Here is a 22912-nt window from a genome sequence, read left to right as displayed (position 1 = left end):
GAAACTTTTGAAGTCCAGAGAAAGTGACATCAAATCCATCCCATATTGTTACTTTATTATTTACAAGTTAAATTACACAGCAGCTTTACACAGCATGAGATGGAGAGGAAGGAGAGAAAAGGAAAAGCAGCTGGCTCAAGATTCTTGGCCACCTCCACCTCCTTCTCTTGTGCGTAGCAAAGTCTTCAGTGCTGCTTCCCTCCCAGTTCTTGGCTCAGGCCTTGGAACACACGTGTACGTTGGGTTCTGGTTCTGACAGCCCCAGGGCCACCAAGGCTCCCATCAGCAGCTTCTTTACAGGCGTTGAGGGTGAGTGTGAAGGCATCAGCTGCAGGGAGAGCAGTTAATGCCAGTTGGGAAGGGGCACACAAATGTTCCTTTTATCTTAGCCCCAAGACTCACCTTGTCTAGACGATGTCGACAAATGAGGCCGCTGGAATTCAGGTAGAAGGTGGAATAGGCATCATAGGTCCTGGTGATCGGGGAGAGAGGCTTACTTAGGGAGAAGGTCCCTGGTCCCAAAGCTTAACTCAAGCATTTGTTCAAATGAGGAGTTATTAAGTTTTATTACGTATTAGATCACCTGAGGGAACTTTTAGAAATTGCAAAGCTGAGGTTGCACCTTGAGCAATTAAATTGAACGGTCTGGCACCAATATCTAAAGATCCTTAGGTGATTCCAATGTTCAGTAAGTCAGTACCTATACTATAGGCCAGGTAAAGGTACCTGAAGAAATTGAAATTCAGGTTTCTTTTATAGACACAGTGTCTCACTGAGTTGCTTAGCACCTTGCTAAGTTGCTGAGGCTGGCTTTGAACTCAGGATTCTCCTGCCTCAGCCTCCTGAGCTGCTGGGATTACAGGCATGTGCCACTGTGCCTGGCCCAGAGGTTTCTTAATATATTCAAAATCCTTATTGTTTTTGCTATAGAATAAAACAGATCCCTCAAGTGAGGGCAACTCACGGATTGGAGACTAGATAGTCAAAGTCTTAAAAGGTATGATAAGGAACTGATTATAGTTTGGATCTTTTCCCATTTCTCTTACCGGTAAAGCTCTTCTTTGTCACGCTTGTAGAAACGCAAAAAGAGCATGTGAATGGGAAGTCCTATGAGCCGCCAGCGGGCTTGTAGGGTCCAATTCTCAGGGTGGCGGGTCAGCTGTAGAACCTCTAACCGAAGTTGTGCAAAATAGTTCCAGGCCAAGAAGCGGCAGAGGGTCAGTGACAGAATGTACCATGTCCGGCCCCTATGAAAAAATGATGGGAAAGAAATCTCCACAATGACAGAATCAGAAAAACAAACTGGTTTCCGTCACAGGAATGGCAGACACTTGTGAGAAGCTATCCAGAATCCAAGAAGTAAAAAGAGTCAAGTGTATAGCATTGGGTCCTTTTCCCTTCCCAGCCTTACCCATGTCAATTCTTACTTGGTACGTATGCTCAGAATCTCATTGATAAATTCCACATCGGATGAATAGAGAGTATAGTCATGGGAGTGAAGGAAGAGGTTGGGAAGCTAGGTGGAAGAAGAGATATGAACTCAGTAGAAAATAAAGATGATCCAATTTCTCAGTTTTCTATTTTTAGGGCCTTCTTATCCCCTCTGAGTGAAAGGTCATCTCTTCCCAAGTTTGACCTCCCTTAATCTCAATAAAAGAGCATCTTTTTCCTTGGGAAAATGTTCACAGCACAGTTCTATGCCTGCCTGATGGTTCTAAGATAGTCCAATTGACTAAACTATTTTTAAGGATTATTTATATTCTTTTCCACTATAGATGAAGACCACTCTTGAACTGACTTACCTCTTGTCTCAGTCTCTCATACATGACAGCCAGGTGTTCCTCCATACTAGGATCTCCTGATGGGGTGGTAGGGGAAGGATGGGCAGTTCCAGGGGCTTGGAAAGGTGTCAAAGCCCCAGGATATGGGCAGGGAGGTCCCTCAAAAAGGCTCCGAAGTCCATCTAAGCAGCGGCTGTGCAACTCTGGTCCTGGTCCTTCCTCCCCCTTTCCTGGAGGGAGAACTACCCACGGTGAGTTGAGGGCCTGGATCTGAGGGAGAGGTAGTAGACAAGGCCTGGGGACAGGCTGGGAGGGAGGATGTGGGAGTCGAGGGGACCACAGAAGAGGAGAAGATGGGGAAGTGGTGGTTGTGGAGTGGGGCCAAAGGGGTGGGAATGGTAGAGTCCGAGAAGAAATCTGGTCCTAAGGAGACAGAACAAGAGAAAAAGGTAAGAATCCAGTTGCCTCATGAACAGGCTTCCAATCCCACCTACTACTACTGACAGAGGAGCTGAGACTTGCTAGAAGAAAAAAAAGGTACAGATTCACTTCCATCTCTACTGAAAATGGGAGGAAATAGTTTGATGTACCACAGGTACTAGTAACTCCCTCAATTAATAGCAAATGCCTTTACATTAATACTCCAACATTGGCTGGGAGCCATGGTGCACTCCTGTAATCCCAGCAGTCTGGGAGACTGAGGCAGGAGGATCGTGAGTTCAAAGCCAGCCTCAGCAATTTATTGAAGCCCTAAACAACTCAGCAAAAACGCTGTCTTTAAATAAAATACAAAAAAGGGCTGGGGATGTGGTGTGGCTCAGTAGTCAAACGCCCTGGGTTCAATCCCCAGCACCAAAAAACAAAAAAACCAAAACAACCAATCCTAGGGGCTAGTTTCACTTCTCTTATAGTAAGGATCATATGAGAATAGATATTTGGTAAATGAATAATAGGTTTGATTGTACTCTGAGTGAAAATGATGTAGTCTACAAGACATCTCCATAATTTAATATGCCAGGCAAATGTAGCACAGGGAAAAGAACGTACGACTGAAGCTAGGAATCCAAGTTCCCATTTTATTGTGCACTTTCATCCCTATACCTCAGTTTCTTATAAATAAGAATGATGAAGCCTCATTTGGTTTTATAAGATATTAATGAATGTAAATAAAACTCTGTCACCCATAAAATAGAACGTAAATGGAAGCTATTATTTCAGTGCCACTATTATTTATGCCACTAAATAGTAGACTATTAAAGGATGAACTTCATTTCCCGGTTTACTAACGTTAAAACTGAGAAGATGGGAAGTCACCCACTAAGGTTTGACCCGAGTCTCGGCTCCCAAGGAATCCCCTGGGAGTTTCACTTCCCGGAGGGCTGGTGGGCCGTGCGGGTACCTCAGTCCCGGACAGTGACCCAGAGGCGCGTCTCTGATGGGGGCGTGGTCATGTTGCCCGCCCATGCACAGGGGTCTGAATTGGGTCCACCGGGTCCGGCTTTCCTGCCGGGACCACTCTCCAGATGCAGGATGTGCGGACTGCACAGCACGGCCTGCGGTTCTGGTCCGGGCTGACGAACTCCCTGCCGCGCTGCGGCCGGGATTCGAGCCTCTGCCCCTGCCCTTCAAATCACCTCCACGCACAGGTAATCAAAGAGTCTCGGGCGCAACGCAGTCGCTCCAGGCTGCCTGGACGTCGACCACGCTCGCCCGCTCTCAGGACAGAGCTAACATGCCCCCACCAGCCGGGCAGAGGCTCTTACCCATGCCTGCGACCCTAGCCCCCTCCACACGCCAATCCATACAGGTGGGAAGGGGCGGGGGGGTGCCATTGCGCCTGCGCGGAACCCGGCGTGCGCTCCGCCCCACGCACCGGCTCTAAGAAGGGTCTTTCCCCGCCCCCTCTCCTCCCCTCCCGTCTTTCCTCTGCTCTCACCTGGGGTCGAGCCTGGTAGGCGCGAAGGCAGGGGCCGAGACGCTGGGCTGCCCCCCGGCTGGGGTGGTACATGATCTTCCGGGAACGGAGAGGGCGCCTCCCAAGTTTAGCCTCCAGCCTCCGACCTCCTCACAGGGGTGAGCGTGCCCCAGAGCCGGCTTCGTGAAGGGGAAAGGAAGGGGGGGGAAAGGGGCTGAGGGGAGGAAAACGGAGATGTTGCGCGCTTGCGCACTGCAGGCTCCAGGGAAGCAGCTGCGCTCGGTTCGCCGTTAAGTGCGCCTGCGCTCGCCAGACCGACGCTACCTTATGGCGCTTGCGCAGCAAATTAGCGGCACTGAACTGTACAAGTGCCTGTGGCACTTGCGCAGCAACCTAGGCGAGGATGCGGCTGAACCGTGTGAAAGGGGAAGGGTGGGGACGGGGAAGGAGAGGAGCACCTTGAAGAGGGAGGCTTGAATCTGCTGAATCACCAGTTTGATTTAAGGGTTCAATTAAAGATATCCACTATGAAGAGAGGGCATATGTGCCAGGGCAGTATTCAGTGTGAAGAAAAAGCTTGGAAGGAACCATCAAAGTAACCAGGAAATTGGACTTTAAGACTCAGAAACCAAACTAGATCATATGATTGCTTATAATTGCAAAAGTGAACAAAGAAACAAAATCCAAGCTGAACCGAGGTGAGAGATGACATTACCAATTGGTGAGAAGAATGCATTTGTGGTACATATTTGTAGTTCTGGGTATACTTTGTGTTGCTACCACTTTGGATCTTAATTTTCTGGATTAAGAGAAATAATGACGATCAAGTTTTTAATAGCTTTTTTATTTATAAAAATAAATACTTTTATTACTTTGGTTAAAAATAAGATACAAATGATCTGGAGCTGATAGGAAAGCCTGTTGAATGAATGAAAACATCCATTAGGAGGGCTGGGCTTTGGCTGTCTCCTGTAATGAGGAAGAAATAATACTGACTTTGAAAGTGTGAAAAAGGGCTGTGGTCACCAAGGCCTGGTGCTGCGACGTTCCTGCAGGTTTCGAATGAACCTGGCGTTGAACATGTCCCCACCCACTGTCCAGGACTGGGATGGTGGAGCTTGGGCCTGTTGAGGAACTGTATGTGTGGGTTCCTCCCCAGACCCATCCTGTGACAAGACCTGCTCCTCACTGGCAGACCTGGTGAGTGAGGAGATGGAGAGTGCGTTATAGAGGCACTTAAGTGGGAATTACAAATACAGATTCTTTAAAGGCTCATAGGTGGCAGATGTTAATGTAGAGGAGGACACATGGAACCCATTAAAATTATATCCAACTTAAAACTCCTCAGAAACTAAAGGGAAGCAACAGAGTCGAACCTTTGAGGAAACAGGCTTGTAGGATGTTAGTAAGAAGGATTTGTGGGAGGAGCTGATGTCCAGTTCATAGGAGCAAAATTTAGGAAAAGGAAATAGCTGAGTAAAAATCTTCAGAAAATGGTGGAAACTGTTAGGGGAGGGGTTTACACCTCACCTAATCTCTGTTTCCTGTTCTGCGAACTTCAATTCTTGTTTGCCTGTGAAAATATCAGGCATGTGCAAGGGAAGGCTGAGGTAGATAGTGGATGTGGCCTACTTTGAGGATAGAAGGAACAAATACTTACCTGTATTGGGGGATGAGGAATTAGGCCCCCCATGGCGGCTGTAGCAGCAGCTTTGGGCTACCAGCCCTGGGGGAGTCCCCCTGTAGAAGAAATGGGAGATGATGGGGAACAGGCTACAGGATGAAAGATGAGTGAGTATGGAGGGATCAGAGGAGAGGAATAAGAGGAACAACACAAGAACAAAGAGAAGGGGGTTAATTATCATTCCTAAGGGGTTTTAATCTTAGATGTGTTCCAGAGGGGGAGGGAGCTCATTTTACATCCCAGTTTTCTGGATCAATCCTGAGTTGTTGCTGTTTTCTTTCTAGTTGATATTATGTGAGAAATGTATGGCTAAAGTGACCCAAATCATGTCATAAGAGCAGGCTCACAGGGGCTGGTGATGTGGCTCAAGCGGTAGCGCGCTTGCCTGGCATGTATTAGGCACTGGGTTCGATCCTCAGCACCATATAAAAATAAAATGTTTTTTTAAAAAAAAAAAAGAGCAGGCTCATATATAAGCAAAAAATAATTTGCTGGACCACGTACCCTGATGTTTGGCTTGAAAAATATGGTTACCTTAAATATAAGACACCTCAGATTAAAGGGAAATAGGGAGTGACAAGGCCAAATTTAGGAGGAAAAGGAAGGAAGCTTTGGAACAGGATAACAGACTCTCTTGAACTCTAAATGGAGGTAACAGCTTGACTTGAAAGAAATTCAAGGAATTAGTGGGTCACAGGTTTACAGGAAATTGCAGCATGGTAAGAGTCCAGACAACAGTTGGTAGGTAATTAGTAGATCCCAAGATATTGATAAATCTTGACAGCAAGGGCTGGCCAAAGTCAAGGGCAGAAGTCACTGGGGAGACCTGGAGGGAACAGGGAGTGGATATAGAAGCCCATACAGGGGGATCTAATGACTCCATGAGGAAAAACAGCTTAGGTTTTTGTTTTGTTTTGGTGATGCTGGGGATTGAACCCAGGACCTTGTGCATGCTAGGCAAGCACTCTGCCAACTGAGCTACATCCCCAGCCTGGGAAAACAAACTTGGAAGGAGAAAAATCAGCAAAGAAGATGCATAGGGACAGATGCCAGATCCTAGAAGGGGAGCTCTGATACTTCTTGGAGGAAGATCTGCCAATCTCAGAGGTGAAGAGGATGAAAGGGACAGAGGTCTTGAGACCCCAGAAAAATAAGGGGTGACATAAAAATGAGGCTGACACCTTAAATTGTTTCTTATGTAGTTTTTTTTTTTTCATTGAAAAGGTCAATTTAGAAAACACAGAGGAATTCAGCTTTATTCAGACAACACAGAGGGAGAAGAAAAGGGAGGAGTGAGTGGGGAGAGAGGGAGATCCTGCTCCCAAGGCTTTGAGGGAACACAGTAGAAGTATCTGATCTACCACACATTCAGAGGGTGGAAAGGGGAAGGATCTAGCTGTACCCCGTGCATGGAGCAGGGAAGGAGGGTCTTGCTAAGAGGGAAGAAGAGAGGAAGGCCAGTGGAAGAGTGGTCCTCCATCTCATTTCAAGACAATCTCACAAGACAGAGGTTTATCAGCATAGCTACCAGGGAGGGACAGATGGGAGGGGGGATTCCAGGATCAAACAAATCCTTGAGACCCAGACTTATCTTCAAAACATGACTAAAAGTGATCCCAGGGTGCTTGCTGGGATCTACTGCCCAGAAACAACATCTGGATCTGAAGGAAGCAGTGGCATCAATGAATCTTCTTTAGAGACCCCAAAGCAACATCAGTTTGGGGGTTCCCTGATACATACACAAAACATGGAAATTAAGAGTTTGGCAACATTGAGTTGAACCCCATTGGGGAGCCGGTGAGTCCCTGTCCTATCTAATTGGACTGCTCTGAAGCCAAGCTTGAACACTGGCTAGAATGAACAGGCTGAAAGGGCAAGTGTGGTAGGCAGCATAAACAGTATTAGAACCACCACTGGACTCTGGGGAAGGAATATGGGATTATTCCATGGACAGGACTCCTTAAACAGTTTTCCCTGGTAGAGGAGGCTCTAGGACCTTCCATGGTAGTCTGAAGTCTGATGGCAAACAAGAGTGTGCTTCTCTAAGTAATCAGTATGAACTGGGGATACAGCTCAGTTTGTAGAGTACTTGCCTAGCATGTGTGAGGCCCTGGGTTCAATCCCCAGCACCACACACACACAAAGTTCAATTAATTAGTATGAGCCACCCACCCAAGGGTCTGGCTGTCTGGGGATGTTCAGGCCAAGTTGGGAGAGCAGGGGTGCCTTCTGTAGTAAGAAAAGCTACAAGTAGTATGCCGTTTGGGACCCTGACAACCCAGTTGTCTAAGAAAGGGGAAGAGGGAATCCCATGGGCTCTGTCAGGTTCCACTGGGTCCTGGAGGATGCAATGGAAGAGTGAATCTGAGGTTCTCAGGGAAAGTAATCTCTGTCTACCCCAGGTCTCCCGGGGGAGGAAAGGGGTGACTGTCAGTATCGACTCTCATCAGAGCGGGAAAGGGAGCTATGGAGAGATGTTATGGACAGGAAGAAGGGAAAGGAAAAATGGGGGAGAGAGAAAAACAGAAGTCAGAAGTGAAAAGAAAGCTAATGAGAGAAAGGAGATACCCACTACCTGCTTGCTGGGAAGTGTTCTTGGCACACAAGGCATTGACCCTGGGGACCCAGGGGTTAAGTGATACTGCTCATCTCTAGCAAGTGTTAAACCAAGATTTCCCCCAACCCAATGGATTTCTGAATTTTTCCCACCCTTCTCACATTAAAACTAGGGCTTAAAATTCTTCCCACCCTTCTCACATTAACTCTCACATTAAAACTAGGGTCCCTAGGTTCTTTCTCTCAAACTTTTTTCCAGATCACTTCCACAAATATTTTTCAATATGTTTCTTCAAAGGTTTTGGGACTCCTCTATCTACCCATAGGTTTTGGGACACCCTAATCCACATCTCTGACAGATTCAAATTATCCTTTGCCATTTCTAAGCTCCTCTTACACATACCAAGAACTCTCCAAGTTCTATTACCTGGTGCGGCGACGCTGTGCTGGGCTGCCCCCAGGGTCGGTGGCCAGCAGAAGACGAGCAGTAGGATGGGGTGGGCAGAGGCGCAGGGAACGTAGTAGTTCCTGCTCTGGCACAAAGGGGCGGAGAGGGCCCCGTTCTGGCGAGTTTCCTAAGCTGCTGGAGCGGGGTGGTGGGTGAGCTGGAGGTGTGGCACGGCGAGGGGCCCTGTTTAGAGGCCAAGGAGGCTCCACAGCTACCTTCAGAACTGGAGGAGATAAGGGAAAAACAAACAAAAAAGAGAAGAGTCAAGATTAGGTTAAAAAGATTAGTAATTAGATTAGTAAAGATTAGGTTAAAAAAAAAAAATCAGAGCCATAGAGATCACCATCCTTCCCCTGGGTCCTGAGCACCCTTTTTCCTACACATTAAGCTCCCCAGGCCCAGCCACACCCTATCAAACCCCTCTTACATTCTCGGTCACTAGAGGAATATGGCTTAATATCTCCCTCTGCTCTCTTGGGTGGCAGCTTCCTTGCTGGAGCTGGTGGTGGAGGGGACAAAGGTAAGGGAAGAATTAGTAAATATACTTTGTACCCTCCTCCCCACCACTACCCCCACAACCCCACACCTCTACTCCCTAATACAACAGTTCCTCCTGAGAATGCCATCGCAGAAGCCGTGCTATGGCAAAGCCAGCACACCAAAGGGAATTTTGGGGGGGAATGCTGGAGCACTTTTGGGGAGAGCCAGAAGGAGTAGGCCGAACACAGAATTAAGGGATAAAACCCAAGGGGAGACTGGGGGCCTGGGAGATGCGGGAAAAGGGTGGCCAAGAGGAGGCAAGCTCTTACTGTCCATGGGTGCTGTCAGGCCCCCTTGGGGTTCTGGGGCAGTGGAATGGTCCCAGCTGGGCCAGTGAGGACCCTAGGTTCCTCTAGATGAGATGGACAAAGCCCTTGGTTAATTGGGAATTGCTCTGGAGAGGTTGAGGAAGAGGGGGGTGGGACAAGACCTCCCCTTCCTGTGCAAAAAGATGTGGAGAGATTGAAGTTTTATTAGGTTTAAAAAAGAAAAAAAGATGAAGAGAAAATGTAGGCACCCAAAAGGAGCTATCAGTAAGTAGGAGCTGAAATAGTGGCCAAAGCTCTCCCTTCCTGCTTCTTAAGAGGTTCTCCAAGACTAGCAGACACAGCCACTTAAGCTTTATCCACAGCGCCCTCTTCTGGAGATCTTCATTCTCACCCTCCCTGCAATGAGGAAGCCTTGTAAACCAACGCCAGTCACTCATATCAGTGTTTGATGCAGGCTGATGCTAATAATGGGCAACAGACTATTCTTTGGGTGGCCATTCTTTCCTTTCCTGATCATACAGCAAGGCAGGAGCTAGCCATAAGGTCAGCCCAGGAAGAAGACCCGTCTGTCTATACTAGCAAGTACTGCACAGCTAGTGAAAGCTACACTGTTCTCCTTGAGGATATGCTGAGGGAGAGGAAGAATGGGGCTCAGACTGATAGGCTATGTGTATGTATATGAGGATGGGACAGGAAAACTGGTCAGCACTGTAGGTGTGGTTTCTCCAGGTCTATTTCATTATTTAGCTGGAAATGCCATAAATTCTTGACATTGCCTTCTAAAACTAATGTTTAAACTTTGGACCATTCATATTACTCTTCTACATTTGGAAATGGCTGCACTTGCCTGTCCTTCCCTGGCCTATAGAAGTGTGAGGGGTTAAAAAAGGAATATAACCCTGGCCTATTTTGATGAATTTGACCTAGCAATTGGCTCCACTCATCTCAATTGTCAAACAGGCTCTGAATGGGCTTGCTTAGTTATGAATCTTGTCAAGTATGGTGCTGGGTATGTAGTCCATGTAGAGCTCATGCTTAGCATTCACAAAGCCCTGGTTTCAATCCCTAGCATCAAAAATTTAAAAAAAAAAAAAAAAAAAAAAAAACCTGTCAAATATAAAATGCACTGAACTCCCATGAGGACAAAGGAAAACAGAATGAGTGCTGGAGACATGGATTACTTCAGAATTTTCAAAAATTGCCCATGGAAAACACTGTCCTCCTGGGGTTTCTAGAATAACTAGCCATCACTGTGCTACAGTTCCACACATTTGATGCAGGCTTTACCAGCAGGCGTGGGATCAGCTGCAGCAGCACGAGAATGTCGAGTTGCCCTCAGAGAGGGAGCAGGGGGCCCTGTGAGGAAGGAAGTGGTGGTGCCCCTAAGTGGGGGCCAGTGGGACCAAGAGCCCACCTCTTTCCTTCCGTCGTCCCAACTACATGACAACACAAGATGAGAAAACTTACGATGCTGATGGGCAAAGAAGCCTTCAAAGATCACAAAGTTGTTCACCTAGAAGATGAAAGCAAAGTATATTTGTCCATTCAGCCACTGAGCACATTACAGAGCCTGTACCAGAAAAACCACAGTAGAAGAAGAAAAGCCAGATTTCTTATCCTTGGTAACAGACCAAAAACCTAGACCCCCCCAAGAAAAGATTAAACAAATACCCACCACACACACACATCCAGCATACCAAAAAACTCAGACCCCAAACAAGCTGATCCTAAAGCTCATGTGGAACTGCAAAGAACCTCCAAGAGCCAAACAATGTTGAAGAAGGATAAAACTAGAAGACTTGCCAGATGTGGTGGCGCACTCCTGTAATACCAGCAGCTCGGGAGGCTGAGACAGGAGGATAGCGAGTTCAAAGCCAGCCTCAGCAATGGTGAGGCGCTAAGCAACTCAGTGAGACCCTGTCTCTAAATAAAATACCAAATAGGGCTGAGGATGTGTCTCACTTGTTCCTGGGTTCAATCCCCAGCACCCCCCCCCCCAAAAAAAAAAAAAAAAAAAAAACTGGAAGCTTAACTTTAAAACTATAGGAATCAAAACAATATGGTGCCAGAGGCATTAGTGCACACCTGTATTCTCAGTGGCACTGGAGGCTGAGGCAGGAGGATCACAAGTTCAAAGCCAGCATCAGCAACTTAGCAAGGCCCTAAGCAACTTAGTTGAAACCCTGTCTCAGAATAAAAAACAAAAGAGGCTGGGATGTAGCTGAGTGGTTAAGGACCCCTGGGTTAAATTCCAAGTACAAACAAACAAAAAACCCAGTGTGGTAGAAGAGTACTAAAAACACACACAACAGTGTGGTGTGGCACAAGGACAAACCAATCAATCAAAAGAATGGAATTGAGAGTTCAGAAATAAACTCATATGTCTAGGGTCAACTAAATTTCAACAAAAGTGCCATAATCATTCTACAGGGAGTGAACAGTCTTTTAAAAAGTTAATGCTTGAACAACTGAACATCCCACATTCAAGATTATAAATTTGGACCTCTATCTCATATATCATTTTGACCTCAAACAGCGTCAAAGACCAAATGTAAAAGATAAAACTATTGCCAGACAGCTCTTCAGGAGACTGAGTGGGAGAATCCTGAATTCAAGGTTGGCACAGCAACAAGACACCATATCTCAATGGCAAAAAGAAAGCTAAAACTATGCAACTTTTTTTTTCAGTAATAGAGGAACACAATACCTTTATTTATGTATTTTTATGTAGTGCTGAAGATCAAACCCAGTACTCCACACATGCTAGGCAAACGCTCTACCACTGAGCTACAATCCCAGCCCCAAACTACAAAACTCAGAGGAAAGCAGGAAGCAGGAGAAAAATCTTTGGTACCTTGGATTGAACAGGCTTTTTAAAAAGTTTAGTTTTTTTTTTGTACCAGGGATTGAACTCAGGGGCACTTGACCACTAAGCCACATCCCCAGTCCTATTTTGTATTTATTTAGAGCAGAGTCTCATTGAGTTGCTTAGCACCTCATTTTTGCTGAGGCTGACTTTGAACTCACGATCCTCCTGCCTCAGCCTCCAGAGCCACTGGGATTACAAGCGTGCACCACCACGCCCAGCAAGGGTTGATTTTTTTGATGCCAGGGATTCAAGCCAAGCCCTTGTACTTACTAAGCACAGAGTGCCCTGAGCTACACTCTCAACTCCAGGCAAGAGTTTCTTCTAACAGTCCCCTACCCCATCATTAGTACAGGGTATCGAACTGGGAGGAATTCTTCCACTGAGCAATATCCCCAGCCCTTTTTATTTATTTTTTTTAGACAGGGTCTTACACTAAATTTATGATCCTCCTGCCTCAATCTCCTCAGTCATTGGGATTACAGGCATGTGCTACTGTGCCCACCTCAGGCAACAGTTTCTTAAATATGACACCCAAATCAGAAACAACAAAAGAAAAAGCAGATAAATTTGATTTCACAAAATTAAAAATGTTATACTTCACTATCAAAAAAGGGCTGGGGTTGCAGCTCAGTCGCAGAGTGCTTGCCCAGCATGTGTGAGGCACTGGGTTCAATACTCAGCACCGCATATAAATAAATAAAAAATAATAGAGGTCCTTTGACAACAACAAAAAATTATTTTTTAAAAAAAGGGAATAGACAATCTCCAGAATGGGAGAAAAATCACACACTGATAAGATTGTTATATTGAGAATATATTTAAAGAACTCTTACAACTTAACAACAGACAACATAATTTAAAAATGGATAAAACATTTGCATAAATGTTTCTCCAAAGATATACGAATGGCTAGTAAAGCTGGGCGTGGTGGCACATACACGCCTGTAATCCCAGGGACTCCGGAGGCTATGGCATGAGGGGTTGCTATTTCAAGGCCAGCCTCAGCAATTTAGCAAGGTCCTAAGCAACTTAGCAAGACCCTGTCTCAATAAAATAAATAAAAAAGAATGCTGGAGAATGTGGCTCAGTGGTTAAGCACTCCTGAATTCAATCCTCAGTACCCCTCCCCCCAAAAAAACAATTGCTCAAGAATAAATAAATAAGTGTTTAACATCAGTAGTCATTAGAGAAATACAAATCAAAACCACAGAGGCTAGGCTTGGTGACACATGCCTGTAATTCTAGCTTCTCAGAAGGCTGAAGTAGGAGGATCACAAACTCAAGGGCAGCCTAGAACGTAGTGAGACCCTGTCTCAAAAAATAAAAAGGGCTAGGGATGGTGGCTTAGTGGTAGAATACTTGCCTAACATGCAAAAGGCCCACAGTTCAATTTCTACTACCACCAAAAATAAGTAAATAAATAAAACCCCCCAAGCAGCCCACAAAAAGATACCACACTTCATACCCACCGGAACGGCTGCTATTTAAAAAAAAAAAAAACAGGGGCTGGGGCTGGGGCTGAGTGGTAGAGTGCTTGTCTAGGGAGTGTGAGGCACTGGGTTCAATCCTCAACACCACATAATAAATAAATAAATAAATAAAGATGTTGTCTCCATCTACAATTAAAAAAAACAAAAACAACAAAAAGAAAAATAACAAAAGTTGACAAGAATGTGGACAAATTGGAACACTCCTACATTGCTTGGGGATGCAATAAAGATGATAAAGATGATACTGCCACTGTGGAAAAACAGCTTGTCAGTTCTTAAAAGTTAATTACTATATGTCACAGCAATTCAAGAAGACTAAAAATATGTGCAAACAAAATCTTGCGCATGAATGTTCACAGCAATATTATTCAAAGACAAAAAATAAAGGTAGTCATACATCTAACACTTGATAAATACAATAAACAAAATGTTGTACAGGGGCTGGGGTTGTGGCTCAGCGGTAGAGCACTCACCTAGCATGTGTGAGGCCCTGGGTTCAATCCTCAGCTCCGCATAAAAATGAATAAATAAAATAAAGATATTGTGTCCAACTACAACCAAAAAATAAATATTAAAAAAAAAATGTGGTACATTGCTGGGTATGGTAGCACATACCTATAGTCCCAGATACTCAAAAGGCTGAGCCAAAAGAATGACAAGTTTGAGGCCAGCCTGGACAACTTAGTAAGACCCTTTCTCAAAATGAAAATAAAAAAAGCTGGGAAGGGGCTGGGATTGTAGGTCAGTGGCAGAGTGCTTGCCTAAAATATGTGAGGCACTGGGTTTGATTCTTAGCACCACATAAAAATAAAATAAAATAGGGGCTGGGGTTGTGGCTCAGTGGTAGAACGCTTGCCTCACACATGCAAGGTGCTGGGTTCGATCCTCAGCACCACATAAAAATGAGTAAATAAAATAAAAGTATTGTTTCCAACTACCACTAAGAAAAAAATTAAAATAAAGGTCCATCAACAACTAAAAAAATATATATTGAAAAAAAGGGCTGGGGAGGTAGATCAGTGGCAAAATGTTTTGTCTTGCATGTGTGAGGTCTTGGGCTCAATCCTCAGCACTACAAAACAAAACAATAAAAACAAAATGTGTGGCATTATCCATACAATGGAATGTTATTCAGCCATATGAAGGAATGAAGTACTGCTACATGCTACAACATGGGTGAACTCTGAAAACATTATGCTAAGTGAAAGAAGCCAGACACAAGAAAAGGCCATATCATGATTATATGATTCTTTGTATATGAAATATCCAAAATAAGCAAATCCCAACAGCAATAGATTAGTTGTTGCCAAGGGCAGAAGGAAGGGGAATAGGGGTAACTGCTTAATAAGAATAAAAAGAAAGAATATATTTATTTTTGTGTTGTTGGAAATTGAACTCATTGGGCTTGCTGTGCTTGGTGACAATCTCTGAGATAACTTCCCCAGTCCTTTTTATTGATTTATTAAAAAATTTTTGAGACAGATTTCTGAGTTGCTCAGGCTGGCCTTGAACTTATGATCCTCCTGCCTCAGTCTTCTCTCAGTACCTGGGTTTACAGTTATGTGCCACTGCACCTGGCCTAGTGTCTCTTTTTGAGGGATGGAAATGTTCTGGAAATAGACGGTAGATATAATTCCCCAATACTGTCATTATTAAAAACAAAAACAACCCTATACATTAAAATGGTAAAATTTATCTCAAAAACAAAACAAAAGCCAGGCATAGTGGTGCATGCCTGTAATCCCAAGGGTTAGGGAGGCTGAGGCAGGAGGATCGAGAGTTCAAAGCCAGCCTCAGCAACTTAGCGAGGCCCTAAAGCAACTTAGAGAGACTCTGTGTCTAAATAAAGTATAATATAAAAGGGCTGGGGATGTGGCTCAGTGGTTAAGTCCCCCTGAGTTCAATATCAGGTACCAAACCAAACCAAACTAAATCAAACAAAAAAAAACCCAGAATCAGCTTTTAAGTCTACCAGGAACAAGGTTAATGGAGTTACAGTGCACAAAACTAAGTACACAAACACTTAAGAAACATTAAGAATTCAGCAGAGTTCAAATGGGTAGAGCTAGTTAAGGCAAGACATGTGCCCATATGACAACTAGTAGCTGTTTATTTGAGAGTTATTTACTATCACATTCAATTTGGCCTTCACAACAGTTCTTGGAGTCACTGTTTTTTTTCTTTTTTGAGCATACTGGGATTGAACTCAGAGCCTTGTGCATACTAGACAATGTCTACCACTGAGTGAGTTAACCCCTAGTCCTTTTAAATATTTTTAGTTTCAATTTGTTTAGGGGGTTAGTGGGGATTGAACTCACAGGCACTTTACCATTGAGCTACTACATCCACAGTCCTTTTCATTTTTATTTTGAGATACAGTCTTGCTAAGTTGCCCAAGCTGCCCTTGAACTTGTGATCTTCCTGCCTCAACCTCTGAGTACTAGGATTATGGCACAGGCCACTACACTTAGCCTTGAATCACTATTGAGCATTGTGATTAGTAGAGAAAAGCGGGGGGAGGGGGGGGTGATATGGAGACATGGCTTACTCAACATCACACAGCTAAACTGGAAGGCCTAACCTTGAGACTTCTGATTTTAGCTATGGTGTTTTAGCCAGGAATACAGTACAGAGATTAAGAGTGAACTATGAGCTAGGTGTGGTGGCACACACCTGTAATGCCAGGTGCTTGAGAGGCTGAGGTAGGAGAATCACGAGTTCAAGGCCAGTCTGGACAACTTAGTGAGACCCTGTCTCAAAATTAAAAATAATAATAATAATAATAATAATGTAGTTCAGTGGTAGAACAGTTGCCTAATATGTACAAGACCCTGGGTTCAATCACTAGTACCACATAAAGAAAAAAACAAAACAAAATAGTGGCCTATGGAGGAGCTAGGCTAAGTGGTACATACTTATAGTCCCAGCTGCTCAGGGGGTAGCCTTGGAGTTTAGAACCACCCTAGGCAACATAGCAAGACCCTCTCTCAAAAAAAAAAAAAAAAAAAAAAAAGAATATAGATTCAAATTTGGGCCTCTCCCACTTATTAACCGTATGAACTTGGTCAAGTCACTGATTTGTATAAATGAAAACGGAGCCAGGCCTGGTGGCGCATGCCTGTAATCCGAGCAGCTCAGAGGCTAAGGCAGGAAGATTGTGAGTTCAAAGCCAGCCTCAGCAGTGATGAGGTGCTAAGCAACTCAGTGAGACCCTGTCTCTAAATAAAATACAAAATAATGCTGGGGATGTGGCTTAGTGGTCGAGTGCCCCTGAGTTCAATCCAAGGATACCCTCCTGAAAAAAAAAAAAAAGGGAAAATAGAATCAGAGCACCTACTTCAAAGAGATATAAAAGGTTCCACTGGGATGATACAGGAAGCTTTCACATAGAGCTCATGCATTGTTAATTGTTATTATTTATATTCTATAACTGCTTTGGTCTTACATGTTAACTGATTAAGGTGTTTGATGTTAAATACTGTGCTCTTTCCACTGCTCTCTACTCCCTCTTAATGGAGAAATGCACTGTAGGAGGAATTTCTTTCTTTCTTCTTCTTCTTTTTTTTTGGTGCTAGGGATTGAACCCAGGGCCTAGTGCATTCAAGGCAAGCACTCTACCAACTGAGCTATATCCCCAGCGCTGTAGGAGGAGTTTCTAAGTATACCCTGTCTATCTCTTGCCTTGACCTTGCTGTTGTGTTTACCAACTCAACCTTATCCTCTCCCCAGCAAGCACACACCTAGCACTCCAACCACACCACAGTGCTTGCTCTGTCTTGCAAGGTGGTTTAATACCTCTCTGCCTTTGCTCATGCTGGTTCTTCTATATAGAATGCACTTTAACCTGCTGCTTCCTTCTTTTCTAACCTGACAAACATTTGCCTTTTAAGATTAAGCTTAACACCTATAAACCCAGAGACTTGGGAATCTGAGGCAGGAGGATAACAAGTTCAAAGCTAGCCTCAGCAAGTTCGTGAGGCTCTAAGCCACTTAGTGAAACCCTGCTTCAAAATAAAAAAATAAAAAGAGCTGGGGGATGTATCTCACTGGTTAAGCACCTCTGGATTCAGTCTCAGTACCAGGGGAAAAAAAAAAAAAAAAGCTCATATTAAGCTTTTTTTTACTCAACCTCTACTCCAATATAGCACTCACTATCAATGTCCTTATGCTTTGTCTCTACTCATGTCTATCAATTTATATTATCTTGGATGAATGGTCCACACTCCTATCCAAGGCTAACTTGTCAAACAAATCCCAACCCCTTTTGCCCACTCACCAACACTACTTCAGCAATTCCTCCCACTTTTGTGTCACCATCAAATTTTCTCTATACTGAATCATTCTTATACTGTTAGTTCTTCCATCTGAAAAGAATCAACCCTCTTTTGATCCACTTCCTCCTCTAGCTATTTGCTCTACTTTTCTCCTTAAAGTGGCATGATTTATATTTGAATTGAGCCAGGGCCTTGCACATTCTAGGCGAACACTCACCACTGACCTACATCCCCAGGTCTTAAAGTAGCATTTAAGAGTGGCCTATTCTTGCTGTCTCAAGTTCCTAGCTTCTCTGTCTCCAAACCCTGTCCATCTAAACCTTTACCTACCACTGCACTAAATAGCTCATCAGTATCACTAGTGATCCAAGGCAGCTAAATCCAGCAATCACTTCTCAGACCTCTTCTTAGCTCAATGATCATCAGCATTTTACTCAGAAAACCTTTTCTTCCTTTCAGAAACACTCTTCATCAACCTTCCAGGTTATCCCACTTTTAAGCTTTCATCTCCTTCACTAGTCTCTTGGTTACATCTGCTAGTTCTTTCTTCTGACCCTTACTCTCCTACGTGTGTGTGTGTGTGTGTGTGTGTGTGTGTGTGTGTGTTTTACTGGAGGTTAGGGCCTCATCCAGGTAGGCAAGCATTCTAACACTGAGCTATATGCCAAGTCCTTTTCATTTTTTGAGACAAGTTTTCTCTAAGTTGCTCAGACTGGCCTCGAACTTGTGATCCTCCTGCTTCAGCCTCCTGAGTTCCTGGGATTATAAGCGTGTACCACCACACCAGGTTTCTAACTTCTAGTTTCTCCCTAACTTCTTAAAGAGCACCCAAGAGCTTTCATATCCTTGATCCATTTACTCTCTCTTTAGTGGTTTCATCCTGTCTCGTTGCTTTAAATACTATATATATGCTGAAAACTATCTACCCCAAACCTCTTCTCCAAGGAAGTATCCAACTGTTTGCTCAACATGACATATCACAGACATCTCCAACTAACATATTAAAAATAAACTACTAGGGCTGTAGCTCAGTGGCAGAGGCTCAATTAGCATGTGTGAGGCACTGGGTTATATCCTTAGCACTGCATAAAAAAACTAAACAAATAAAGGCGTACTGTCCATCTACAACTATAAATAAATAAATAAACTCCTAGTATTTCCCCCAAAGATGATCTACCTATCATCTCATTAATGCAACATAATTTTTCCAACTGCTCAGGCTTTGGAGACCTCAATGCCCCATTTTCTCTGCATCCAGTCTATCAGGAAATCTTGCTTGCTTTACCTTCAAAATATCTAAACTTTGACCACTCCTTACCATCTCTAATGCTGCCACCTTGGTCTAAACCACTACCATTTTTCATCAAGATTCTTACTTTCCTAACAACAATCCTTGTCTACTTGCTTCTACCCTTGCTCCTCTACTGCCTGTAACAACCAATGTGACATTGTTTAAAAAAAAAAAAAATCACAGCCAAAATGCTTTTATTTTTCACTTGGAGTAAATATCAAAGTATCTGCAGTAACTCATAAGTCCCTAAATATCCTTCCTTCTCCATTACCTCTCAGATCTCATCTCCTACCATATTTGCCCTTACTCATGCTTTTTTTTTTTTTTTGCGGGGGGAGGGGGGGCGATGGAGGAGTACTGGGGATTGAATTCAGGGGCATTTAACCACCAAGCCACATTGCCAGCCCTATTTTGTATTTTATTTAGAGACAGGATCTCACTGAGTTCCTTAGTGCCTCACTGTTGCTGAGGCTGACTTTGAACTCAAGATTCTCTTGTCTCAATCTCCCAAGCTACTGAGATTACAGGCATGCACCACCATGCCTAGCACCACGTTGTTCTTTCAGGCACATTCCCAACTCATGGTCTTTGTGCTGGCCATTCTGTCTGTATTGGAATGTTGACCCTTCAGAAACCCATTGTATTTAAGTTTTTGCTCAAACAATAACTTCTCATTGAGGTCTTCTCTGATCATCCCTTTGGAACCTGTAATCTCCTACAGCCCCTCCCCATGGCACTCCCAAGTCTTATTTGCCTTCATTTTTCCAGAGCACTTACTATTAATCACAGTATAGATTTTACTTATTTATGTTTATCTGTCTCCCTAAGTAGAAATATAAGCCCCATAAGGGCTCCACAAGGACTTTTGTCTGTTTCACTGAGTAGAATATTCCTACTGCCCACAGCAGCGTCAAGCACTCAAAAAATACTTGCTGAATGAATGGACACCATTATTAACTTATTTCAACAACTTGTTATAGACAAGATCACCTTTCCTTTGTTTGACCAAAGCTCCCTGAGGAAGGACAGAGAATATATATCACTCTGGACCTTTGCTAAACCTTAATTGAAATTTTAATTAGCCAGTGTGAAACCAAGGAGGTGGAAGTGAGCTGTGCTTGGAGGGAAACTGAGGTTTAGGAAATAATCCCCGATAATCAAAAATACATGAGGATGAAATGACTGCAGGATGAGCAATGGTAGCAAAAGAAAGAGTTAAGCTGTATAAAATGAGTCCTATATGATGGGGAACAAGGAGCTCTTAGAAGTGCCACTTCTCTGCCCCAAATAATAAGTACAATGGAATTGTTCAGTAGGGATCTATAATCTAAACCTCTAACCTGTGGTACAGTAGTCTCCAGGTTGTAGTGCTTATTCAGGAACTTCAACAGCTTCTGTGAAGGTCGGTCAATGGCCAGTTGGTGTGGTTCAACTCGCTCCTTCTGCAGAGAATAGGAGACTCAGGGTAGGAGAGTGTAAGGGCAGAGCAAGCCAACAGGAACTTAGGAGATTTATAAGGGAATAGGGGGATATGGGATCACTGCAGTGAAGGAGAGCAGCAAGGCCTCTGGAAGGGCTCAGGGCAAAGGAACAGTTGATCTCTATTTTGGATGAGTGGTAAAGAAAGTGATACTGGGGCTGGGGATGTGGCTCAAGTGGTAGCGCGCTTGCCTGGCATGCGTGCGGCCCGGGTTCGATCCTCAGCAAACAAAGATGTTGTGTCCGCCAAAAACTAAAAAATTAACTATTAAAAAAATTCTCTCTCTCTCTCTCTTTAAAAAAAAAGAAAAAAAAAAAAAAAGAAAGTGATACTGGGTGCTGTGGTGCAGCCTTTAATCCCAGAGACTTGGAAGGCTGAAGCAGGAGAATCATAAGTTCAAAGCCAGCCTCACCAATTTAGCAAGGCCCTAAGCAACTTAGCGAGACCCTGTCTCAAAGTAAAAAATAAAGATATGGGAATGTGTGACCCAGTGATAAAGCACGTCTGGGTTCAGTCCCCAGTACCACACATGAACACACACACACACACACACACACACAGAATGATACCTGCAACATATGCTGGAAGAGTTCTCGTCCATGGCCATGACGTTGCACTGACTCGTGAATGTAGAAGTCCAGGATGCAGAGTGGTTCTACCTCATTATGAGCCTCACGATCATCCTGCAAAGTAAAGAATAATAAATATCTTTTAAGATCCAGCCATCTTTGCTGCCCATGCAACCACCAGCACTTTTGTTCTCTGGAAACAAGGCATACAAATCCTCTGTTTCCAATAACACTCACCAGTACAAAGAGCTTCTTATATCCAACTTTGAGGAAACCAATAATGGCTCCTTTCCCAGCCCTGTAGGATGAGGAAAATAATGAACAAGCCAGCAGCTGTCTGGAAGTGGTAGAGTCAAAGAAGGGGGGAGGGTTGAGGCAGGAAGGAATTAAGTATAGAATGTAGGAGAATTTGACACTCACGGTCGGGCTGATGTGTCTTTGAGCACATAAATAACATGGCGATTACTCTGCATCCTTGATGCACTAGTAATAGGAGCAGGAAGATTCTGGGCCTGCCAAAAAAATGAAGACACAGTTTCTACAAGTCCCTTTTAAGGGACCCAGGCCTCCCTTGTCACCATCCCCACTGAGGTCTACTCTTTATTCCATCAAAAGCCTCCCCAGTACCTTGGCAGATGCCTTGCCCAATTCATCTACAATGGTCATAAGTTGCTGCTGCAGATCAACACTACAGAGAGCGAGGAGACAAAAGAGTCAGATACTCACTGAATTAGAGGGTCCTGAGCAGTCACTATTGGGAATCTGGACCACAATTCCAACCCAGATTCAATACTTAGGGATCTCTGCGTTTGCCTGGATGTCTTTCAATCTGGTTTCCAACCCAACCCCTCTGGAAATCAAACTTTTGTCACACCTTTCAAGGTGATACTCTCTCCTCCCTTCAGGTAACTAAGGGAAAGCAGGAAGGGCGGGTCTACCACAGCCTTTGACAGGGGCTACATTGGGCCAAGGGGTGAAAGTTCACAGATCCAAGCGCTAATCTAACCCATTAGGTTGCGAGTCAAAGGTCACCCAAAGGATGGGCCCGGACATCAAAAGGAGTGGCCACTAGTAAGTAAGAAGGGGGCGTGGTTCCTGGACCAGGTTTGGAGAGGAACCGGGAAAGAAGGGCCATAGGGCGGGTTTCAAATGTCACCGGGCCGGCGTTGTGGTTCCGGGTCGGCGGGCCGGAGGCCGCAGGTGCTGGTCCAGCACCGTGATCCGCTCCGGGAGCAGCGCGTCCACATCGAACGGGAACTCCATGGCCCATTGTGCGCGATCGGACCCGCCCCTTACAACGTCACTTCCGCCCCTTTACCGCACCGCCCTCAGGGTCTCCCATTTCCAGTAGCCGCTGGGTGGGGCCCGAACCCGTCCCCTGGCAGGGTCGGCCCAACCTGTCCCCAAGTCCTGGCAGCCTTCCTGGATACAGGCGTTTTTCACTTACACCAGCTGACCCCTTAGCAACGCCACTCCCCAACCCTCGCGGTGCCATAGTAACGGGTTAGTCCTTGGCTTAACTTGTCACTCTCAACCCCCCTTTATCCCCTTAGTAAACAGCTGGGAATGATGTTAACACCATGTGTGAGGAGAGGGGGGCACAAAGCCCATCCTAGCAGCATGGCTGGAATGCCTATCCCTGCCATTTCTGGTCCCAATGGAGCCAAGCTAAACTTGACCACTTCCCTTTCTACAGCAGCATCCCATTTCTTATAAAAAATAAAAGCCACTTGACCAACCTGCCCC

General features: G+C 44.6%; 2 protein-coding genes and 1 non-coding gene across 11 annotated transcripts; all 3 read right to left on the bottom strand.

The window, feature by feature from the left end:
- Positions 1 to 34: 34 nt before the first annotated feature.
- On the bottom strand, positions 35 to 3987 carry CUNH6orf136 (chromosome unknown C6orf136 homolog). Of its 2 annotated transcripts, none has more exons than XM_046427657.2 (6): positions 3718 to 3987; positions 1803 to 2204; positions 1428 to 1516; positions 1047 to 1247; positions 403 to 472; positions 35 to 328 (listed from the first exon to the last, which is right to left on the bottom strand). In XM_046427657.2, exons 1-6 carry the CDS (start codon positions 3787 to 3789, stop codon positions 215 to 217), a joined length of 948 nt encoding a protein of 315 aa, XP_046283613.1. In that variant the 5' UTR covers positions 3790 to 3987; the 3' UTR covers positions 35 to 214. The 2 variants fall into 2 exon arrangements, with proteins under 2 accessions (XP_046283613.1, XP_046283614.1); XM_046427658.2 differs by lacking the exon at positions 3718 to 3987 and adding an exon at positions 3545 to 3656.
- Positions 3988 to 4521: 534 nt separating this feature from the next.
- Positions 4522 to 22474, bottom strand: Atat1 (alpha tubulin acetyltransferase 1). Of its 8 annotated transcripts, XM_046427649.2 has the most exons (13): positions 22323 to 22474; positions 21794 to 21854; positions 21587 to 21678; positions 21404 to 21464; positions 21167 to 21280; positions 20458 to 20559; positions 10661 to 10706; positions 10481 to 10549; positions 8812 to 8883; positions 8364 to 8607; positions 5357 to 5436; positions 5227 to 5269; positions 4522 to 4893 (listed from the first exon to the last, which is right to left on the bottom strand). In XM_046427649.2, exons 1-13 carry the CDS (start codon positions 22427 to 22429, stop codon positions 4719 to 4721), a joined length of 1266 nt encoding a protein of 421 aa, XP_046283605.1. In that variant the 5' UTR covers positions 22430 to 22474; the 3' UTR covers positions 4522 to 4718. The 8 variants fall into 8 exon arrangements, with proteins under 8 accessions (XP_046283605.1, XP_046283602.1, XP_046283607.1 ...); XM_046427646.2 differs by lacking the exon at positions 5227 to 5269; XM_046427651.2 differs by lacking the exon at positions 10481 to 10549.
- Positions 6296 to 6368, bottom strand: Trnaa-agc (transfer RNA alanine (anticodon AGC)). The gene has a single exon. It is a non-coding gene; the product is annotated as a tRNA-Ala (tRNA).
- Positions 22475 to 22912: the final 438 nt, after the last annotated feature.

This window comes from Marmota monax, unplaced genomic scaffold (assembly GCF_021218885.2).
Source record: "Marmota monax isolate L192 unplaced genomic scaffold, Marmota_monax_Labrador192_F-V1.1 WCK01_AAM20220418_F8-fsc00426, whole genome shotgun sequence".
NCBI lineage: Eukaryota > Metazoa > Chordata > Mammalia > Rodentia > Sciuridae > Marmota > Marmota monax.
The sequence above is the reverse complement of the archived record's forward strand: the minus strand, read 5'-3'. Positions and strand labels throughout refer to the sequence as shown.